This window comes from Lemur catta, chromosome 10 (assembly GCF_020740605.2).
Source record: "Lemur catta isolate mLemCat1 chromosome 10, mLemCat1.pri, whole genome shotgun sequence".
In the NCBI taxonomy this organism is placed as follows: domain Eukaryota; kingdom Metazoa; phylum Chordata; class Mammalia; order Primates; family Lemuridae; genus Lemur; species Lemur catta.
The window spans coordinates 63,710,528-63,718,742 of NC_059137.1; the positions used below are offsets into that span (position 1 = coordinate 63,710,528).

Consider the following 8,215-nt stretch of genomic DNA (forward strand, 5'->3'; position numbering starts at 1 on the left):
TTAATTCAACTTCATCCAAGCACATGAAATCAAGATACTATAAACATGCAAACAGCCCCATGTTCTCCTTAAAGTTATTTTTGCCTCAGTCTTAAACAGCTGAATTAACGTGCCCTCCAAAATGCAAAACTAAAGCATTTTAAGTGTTTTCCTGTGGCCCCCAGTGGCCATTAAGAGTGCCTGAAAATATACAGAATCATATTTTAATAGCAAAATAAAAAACACATTTCAAGGACACCAGCTTTTCATCTAGATAGAGATAGCTATTTGCTTCAGCAAATACTGGGTCTTTTAGGTGACAGTGTCGATTTTATTGCTTTTTGAAATGCTGTGTAAAGCATGAAACTTTACAATTTGCACATTAGGCAATTTCCATCTTTAAGTTTAAATATATTTATGTGATAAGAAAAAGTACATGCATATGAATATATAGAATTTTTAGAAATCATCATTTTTTACATTAGAAACTTCTTTATACAAACATCTTGACTTTTTAAAAAAATAGCGAATGACAAGAACCCTCTAAGATGGCAGAAAATCCAGTTTTCTGTATAAGCAGTTTCACTGAGAGACATGAGTGATGGCAGACGAAGGCCTCTTAAGAATAGACTCAACAGAAAATGACAGCGGCTCACTCACTGAGAGTTTTGTTCCAACTTGTTTGGCTACGAAAAGGTCTTTTGCACATCTATCTATTGTAAATGTGTACTTCTGGTTCTCTTTGACTAAACACTCTCTGTGTTTCTTAGAGGTCTCTTCAAAGGCATCTTTGACAAATGGTGTTTTCAACTCAGGAGCTGATGCATCGTTAAGCGTTTGCTGGAATAATGAGTGGAATGGATTATGTTTAAGTGGCAGAGGGTGCTTGGTGTTTTCTTTGCTGATCTTGGTTAAGACGTGCCCTTGAGCTGCCAGGGAGTCCGTGTCAACAATGGGAGAAAAATTCCGTCGGGGTGGGGAGAATGCAGACCTCTCGGGGACAGCCTGATGACCCTGAAGGTCACTTCTAGAGGCGTGGACCTCGGGAGTGTGAGGCAGCATCAGGGAACCTTCCAATTTCGGTGGCATCATGTCATGCTCTACACTGAGTACATCCTGGACTCGTGCTCCCTTCAAGTCCCAGCTGGCCCCAGGCTTCAGGGCTTGTACAGAGGTGGTGGCATTTAGCAAGCATTGTTGGTAGAGGAGGGTGTCACTAATGGGGCCACACTTGGGCCAAACTAAAAATCTTGAGGGCAAGGGATACTGTCTGTAAGTCGTGGCCACACTGACATTGGAAGAAATTAGTTCCATATTCCCAGACCCCGAATACTGCATGGTTAGATCAAGGCAGGTAGGCAAAAAATTGCAGAAATCCTCACTTGGTGGTTCCACTGGGCTGGGGCTGTAGGCAGTTTTGTAGGAGCTATATTCAGGTCCAGGCACCATGCGGTTGGGCAGAAACAAGGCAGCAGCAGCTTGGGAAGTTTCCAACATCTCCCTCTCTTTATATTCCCTCTCCAGCATAATGTTCTCCAACTCTTTATCAGCAAAGGCTCTTCTTTTCCTCATCCTGTCACTAACTGGGGGAGGTAGAGGGAAGGTCCCTCCTATATAAGAGTCCGCTGGAATGGGGCGATAGCCTAAAATAAGCAAACATTGCACATGACAGTGATTAACATCTAGGGAACAAAAACCTGGAAATCCAGAAGGCAAGAGAAACACTACAAATCAGTAACAATTATTTACAGTTCTATATCAGAAAGCAAAAGTGTAAGTTCGGTTTAAAATAGTTTCCTTTGGGGGGAAGGATATCCACATTTAAACTTTTTGTTATTGTTGTTTTTGTTGTTATAGGTTTGTTTGCTTGCTTGCTTTGACAGGTACACTTTATTGACTGAAATATTAATATTCTTCCCAGGCCCTCATACATTAAGAGACAAAGCTACTCATCTTGCTTCAATTAACATTTTATTATTATCCATGTCATCTTTTTTCATTATTAAAAAAGGTATCTATACCTAGAGCTGATGTCACTTTTATTTTCTAAAGATGGCTCATTATGTACACATTGTTACAGTTGTAGAATAATCCAAGGAGAACTAGGAAAAAAGAGAAAGAAAGTTAAAGGAGATTAGTGAATAGAAAAGAATAGAAAAGACTCAGGAAATAGAGAAGCATAGAAAATTGAAAAGAGCTGTTAACTAGTCAAACACACTCTGCAGTGAACAATTTCACCAGGCCCCTTCCCTGACTACCAGTGCAAACAAAACAAAAAATAGGGGTAGGGGGATGGTATTCCCTGCTATACCAAAACTATAAGACATGTTTCCCAAGCTCTAATCATGTTGGCCAGATACCAAAATGGTTAAACAAGCAATCATTAGAACATAGAATTAAGTCATCACATGAATAGGGACAAAGTTAAAAACAAAGATTAGTGTAACATAAATGGAATTCCTGGCTGCATAAAATACTTTGAGTATTTCATCATCCCCAAGCACTCACCTCTATCAAATTTGTTTGAAGGATCCATTGTTATATTTGTGTTTACACAGTGACAAACCTATTGTACTCATTTGCAAATAAAATAAAATTTGAAAATTAATGTTTCTATCCCTATGGTAAGTTTTGCCAGGAAGTTATTTACTTGAATTTACTCTTCCATTTAGTCCTCCCACTTCTCAAGTTGCTTTGGCACAATTTCAGATTATCAATGTGGTCCCTATTGTTATAAATCTGTTTATCCAGAATGTAACCAAATTCATTTTTAATTCATGAGAAACCACTCTAAGGTCAGAAGTACACAACACAGGGTGAGACAAGAAGGAACTTCAAAACCTGCCCAGAACCAACTAAAGTCAGAAGCCATACAAGGAAAAAACAGAATTCAAATGTCTACTTTTTTAAAAAATCTACTTTCAACCTTAATTTTATGAAATGGCAGTGATTAAAGCAAATATAAACTCTCCTTTAAATTTAAAGAAATATGTGAAAGATAGTAATATTATTGAGCAGGTCAATAAATAAATTCACACCCAAATAGAAATACTTAAAAAAAATCAGTAATATTTTCAGAAAAATTAATGTATCCCCAAGCTTTAGTGAAAGTGAAAACACGGAGAGAGAAAGAGATTTCACTGTCCAAATTCAACCTCTACTTCCCTTGTTTGATTCAAAACCTTTTTCAGACTCTATAACCTCGACTATCAAAAATGGTAAAAGGAAGCGTGGAGTAACAGCAATTACCTAGATAATCCAGGGAGGAAAATAGTACGGTGAAAAACAATGGAATCTGGGTTGAACTTCCAAACTAGAGGTCTTTGTAGGGCGAGGATAGCTGTTAAACTCCTCACTTGACTTACTCTAGCTATTCAGTTCCTGCTACAACTTAGTGTTTGGTCATTTTGTTTTGTTTTGTTAATTTATTTATTTCCTTCCAGGACATCTGCTCCAGGATCATTTGGCAGTGTATCTTTGTATGTCCTTCACGCTGGGGCAAATTTCACATGCACTCCATGTTAACTCATTAATCATTAAGCAGACAACAAAATTATCAGGATTCTTAAACTGATAGTGACAAAAACCTCAGCAGGTATGTGAGATTCATTTTCCCAGGTCGTGGTTGCCTTTCCAGAGGCAAGCTTTCTTCCACAGGGGCCATGCTAATTTTCTCTGTATCCTTCCAGTTTCAGTATGCATGCCACCAAAGAGAGTACCTAGAGGAAAACTCCCCAATAGAAAGTAGTTTCCCCCCACATAGCACCTTCACAGGCTAATAAATATGCCTGAAAAAAATAAATACGCTTGAATCATGAGAGTCATTCAACTCAGTTTAAAAGGCTAAAGGATAATTTTGCATTGTTTTACCTTCTAAAATGCTTTTGGCCAGCAAACTGGGTGCCCTGACTTGTCTCTGGTACACAGCTTTGCGCTCGAAATTATTCTGTTTCCCAGAAAGCCCCTTCTTGTCCTGTAAACACAAGAAACATAATCAACAATGCCCTGAAAGACAATGTGAGAGAGAAGGGAGAAGGCAGGGGCATCAGCAAATCTTCTAGAAACTCTTACCAATCTAAATGTATTTATTTTCACATCCCGTGTGAAAAATGATTCCACACAAATTCATATCAGCAAACCTTAATCCTGGGGCAATGAGCTCGAGGCTGTCTGAAGCTGCCAACTGCTGAGCTGGGCCCCTGGCTTTCTCTAGCACAGAGTCACCCTAGGCTTTTCTTTCACAGAAGATTTGTGGCCAGACAGGAGGGACATCCCAGAGAAAGTGAAATCCATAGTGGGGCAGACAACAGGAGCCTGTCCTGGAGAGAGTGTTGTGCCCAATGGCTTGATCGTGAACACTCACTGCACTGACTGAAGGTGCCCGAAGCCTGTTGTTGGGCAGCGATTCAGGGCAGGTTTCTCCTTGTGGGAGGGCAGGTGAGATGAAGTGCTGGGGGGTGAGAGGAAGATACGAGAGTCTCCCGGGTCTGGCCGCAACCTCCAGATTGTTCACTGGACATGAAAGTGAACAAAACATCTTGGGGGCCTCAGGGAACACAAAACAAGGATACCCCCTGCCCTTACCTCCTGATTCCGGGCCCTTCCACACCTCTGTCCCACCCCGCCGGGAGAATGCTTAAGAACGCAGGGCTGGCGAGAACCCATGCGGGACAGACGCGGGAGGAAGCCAAGCCCAGAACCGGGACCAGGTCCACTGCACTCTTGGGGGCCCTCAGGAGGCTTTCCCACTGCGGGTCACTGCCTTTAGCATGTCTGGTGATCCACTGTTGGGCTCCTCTCCGCCAAAAAGTAAAATCAAAAATCCCCCCTTGTCCTAAGTCTGGGAGGAGGCCCCGTAAAGTCGCGCTCTCCACGTGCAGGCACACAAGGAGGTATCAATTCTGAGGTTCATGAGCCTCCCTCGTAAAGAAAACCCCCCCTCTCATCACAGCTGGAGTCCCACAGTGGGAGGCAGCAAAGACCCCTACACGGGCTCTTAGGAAGTTTGCCCGGATAGTAGCTTTGGGCTGTATGACCTTGGGCTACAGGCACCTAACTTCCCACGCACTTTTATGTCTCAGCCATAAAATGGGTAGCATGTTAACATATTCCGAATATTTCAAAGGGCCAGGTGACAACAGAAGCACTGAGTGCACCACCAACTGCGTGGTTCTTCGGCCCCCCCCCCCCCCCATCAGCGCGAGTACCGCAGTGAAGAGCCTCCACCGCGTCCTGGATCAACAATTCTCCTCCCCGCCTCGCCCCCAACACCACCAAAACAAACTTTTCAATATAAAAAATAAATACGTTAAGATTATTTTCTCATCATGTCCAAATGGGCCTCCCTGCCTTCTTTTTCATCCAAAAACTTTTCTGCCAAGTTCCCCAGAGATGCGATGCCCACGGCTTTCTCCCTCCCGACCCTGCAAGCCAGGGCAGGCAGAGAAGCGTCCTCACCACCCTTCCCAGGAAGTGCCAGGCGCCGCAAGGCCCTGGGCCGGGGAGTGCGGATAGCTGCCCGTCCCCTCCGGCTCCCCAACCTCCACGGTGGCCCGGGACGCCTCGGCGAGGCGCGCCCCAGAGCCGGGCGGGTACGCACCTCGGTGGCCTGCTGCCTCCGGAGCGCCACCTGGGCGGCCATGACGCGCTGCCGCTCCACCACCAGCAGGCAGTTGGCGCACTGGCAGTCGCGCCAGCGACAGAAGCGCTTGTGGCCCTTGAGGCAGGACACCACGCCGTGGTTGCGGCAGCGCGCGCACTTGGGCGTGCGGCTCAGCTTGCGCGGCTCTGCGCCGCCGCCTGCGTTCGCGCCGCGCTCCGGGGGCCCGGCCCGGGCCGGCAAGGCCGGAGGCGCTGGCGGCGGCCTGGGCGGCAGTCCACCCTGCTGCTCCTGCTGGCCTGGCACCCCCGGGGACGCGCCCGCCTCCTCGCCGTCGCCCTCTTCCTCCGCGTCTTCCTCCTCCTCGTCGTCCTCCTCGTCGTCCTCGCCGTCCCCTTCGGCCAGCGGCAGGCTGGGCCCGGGCGGCGTTGACAGCGGCGCCCCGCAACTGTCCTCCTCCAGCTCCAGGCTCTCGACGTCGATCTCCCAGTCCCCGGCAGCCGAGCCAGCCTGACGCTCGGCCATGGCGCTGGGGCCTCTCTCGGGCCTGCGCTCAGCCGCCCGCACTCTGGGGACACACAAAGAGACCCAAGGACCCACCGGACGCCGTTAGGGACCATTCCTGAGCCTCCGGCCCAGAGCTCTTGGTCAGCCCGCCTCAGGCCCCTTGAGTTACCCTGCTCTCTACACGTTCCTCACATCCGGGCCACACGTGCCTTTCTTGTTATCTCTAGGGCCCCCAGGGATCCACAACCCAACAAAGGTTTTATTTTATTAATTCTAAGTGCTCTGTGAGCACCTGACCTTTAACCGCAGCCTTCTCTGGCTTTACACAGACAAGTCCCTGGGTAACTTGCTGATCACATACACAAAGTACTGTGTCCAACCAGGCTGACCTAGGCCACTTGTCAGCCTTCCCCATACCCATCATAGTATGGCCAAGATGAATATTAAAATGTCTCTGGAAGAATTCCTTTTGATTACAAGGGCCCCTTCAGACCTAGTACCACTTCATGCTTCCCAAATGCCTCTCATCATCCTACACCACCACAAGGACTTCTCCTTGGGCTTGAAGAGGTCCTTTCGTCCCTCCTCCCCAAAATAATCAACTGAAAACCAAAATGTTGCTTTGGATCATTGGGATCTCATAGGGACACTGGGCACAACGCTGCAGATGGCAGTCCAGCATCAAAAGCACTTGGACAGCACAGAGCTGCTTGGTTCACATCTTTAAGGCAAGGCATCCAAGTAAAACAGAAAAGATAAGGAAAGATGATTCATGCCCTTTGCCCTCCCTGACACCCCAGAGGCATCACAGCACTCACCAAGACTTTGAGGCCCGGGCTAGAGGCCGAGTCAAAAGATATCCAGCTTTGGGATCTGGCTCTCAGGCTGCTGGCTGTGCATGCAAACAGAAATCGGGGTCGCCACCCCCAGACACGAAATCGGGGGCTGACAGGCTGGAGGCCCCGAGGGACCCCCACTGGACGGTGGGGGTGGGAAGGGAGGAGACGGTAGGGAAGTGGGGAGAAGGTGAGTCAAGTCCTCAGTGACCTCGCCTTGTACATCCCGAACTCTGCAAAGTTCTGATCGGTCCTCTGCGGCCTCGGGCGCTTCACCTCGCTGAGGCCGCTTTCGGCTTCCTCTGACCCAAGCTGGACGGGAAAGGTCGGGCCGCCCCAGCCTGGCGCAGACCGCGGGTTCACCGGGCCGCACGCAGCTGCGTTCAGCTCGGCGGCGCTACTTGCAGTCTCCAGTCACCGCTCCCCTTCCTAGTATTATCCGCTCTGGCCCCTGAGCTTTGCGCCTTCTGATTGGCCAGTTGTCAGGCGGTGTGTACGCTGATTGGCCCAAGCACGCCGGCCGCGGTCGACGCGCTCCTCCCCGCCGCGCTCAGCCAGAGTCTGCCCGCGGCGCCTTTCGGTGTAGCGGGGTTGCCGGTCCAGAAGCTAAAACCGAACTGTGACGGCGTCTGCGGGGGAGAAGTCTTCATTTACCTCGCGGACTAAGCAACAAGCCGCGACACACTCTTAGGAATCGCTTTGTTCACTAGACAAGGTAATAATCAAGGAGGCAGAGATCAGAAACGCTAGCATTGGTCTCTACGTTATCAGCACTACCAGTGTTTCTGCGACTCAATCATTAACCCAGAGTTGGGCGCAGAAATGAGAACTCCCTAACGGGGCGCATGACAGCATCTTTCTTTCCCCTGCAAGAATAAATCAAGGGTTACCCTGCACCACAGCGCCTAGTTAGCATACAAATGACCTGCAGATATTTTTGCGTTTAGCCCCGCTTAGCCTCGAAGTGCAAAATACTTCCTCATTAACCTTCACCCAGCCCAGGAGACAGGTGGCCACGTCAACTACAAGTCACTACGTTTTTCTGCTATGTCCATTGCTATTAATTTGGGGGAGAACGGAAATGCATGCCATTAAGAGATTTAGATACAATACGTTTGCTCTAAGCATGCATTTAAACAAAGATCTTTTTTTAAGAAAAAAGACTGCTTTTTAGTGTGCATGAATGTATTTATAAAGAAAAGGGACTTTCTACTGTCTCCCTCAAAATCCTTCACAAAAATGTTTAATAACAAAATAAATTTCCAACGTATTGAAAGAAGGAACCAGTTTCCCA

At 47.7% G+C, this 8,215-nt stretch overlaps 1 protein-coding gene across 5 annotated transcripts; it reads right to left on the reverse strand.

Moving 5' to 3' along the window:
* Window positions 1-283: 283 nt before the first annotated feature.
* Window positions 284-7,110, reverse strand: DMRT2 (doublesex and mab-3 related transcription factor 2). Of its 5 annotated transcripts, XM_045563011.1 has the most exons (4): window positions 5,579-5,786; window positions 4,343-4,491; window positions 3,850-3,952; window positions 284-1,622 (listed from the first exon to the last, which is right to left on the reverse strand). In XM_045563011.1, exon 4 carries the CDS (start codon window positions 1,549-1,551, stop codon window positions 562-564), a length of 990 nt encoding a protein of 329 aa, XP_045418967.1. In that variant the 5' UTR covers window positions 1,552-1,622; window positions 3,850-3,952; window positions 4,343-4,491; window positions 5,579-5,786; the 3' UTR covers window positions 284-561. The 5 variants fall into 5 exon arrangements, with proteins under 5 accessions (XP_045418967.1, XP_045418968.1, XP_045418965.1 ...); XM_045563012.1 differs by lacking the exons at window positions 4,343-4,491; window positions 5,579-5,786 and adding an exon at window positions 6,904-7,110; XM_045563009.1 differs by lacking the exon at window positions 4,343-4,491 and having other exon boundaries at window positions 5,579-6,146.
* Between the last annotated feature and the right edge of the window lie 1,105 nt (window positions 7,111-8,215).

What these genes read in the sequence shown, in the direction of transcription:
- DMRT2 (XM_045563009.1), bottom strand. Translation starts at nt 6,103, where the DNA reads ATGGCCGAGCGTCAGGCTGGCTCGGCTGCCGGGGACTGGGAGATCGAC. An exon ending in GGAGGCAGCAGGCCACCGAG is followed by an intron (nt 3,953 to 5,578) that starts GTGCGTACCCGC and finishes TTGTGTTTACAG; the next exon opens with GACAAGAAGGGGCTTTCTGG. An exon ending in GGCCAAAAGCATTTTAGAAG is followed by an intron (nt 1,623 to 3,849) that starts GTAAAACAATGC and finishes TGCTTATTTTAG; the next exon opens with GCTATCGCCCCATTCCAGCG.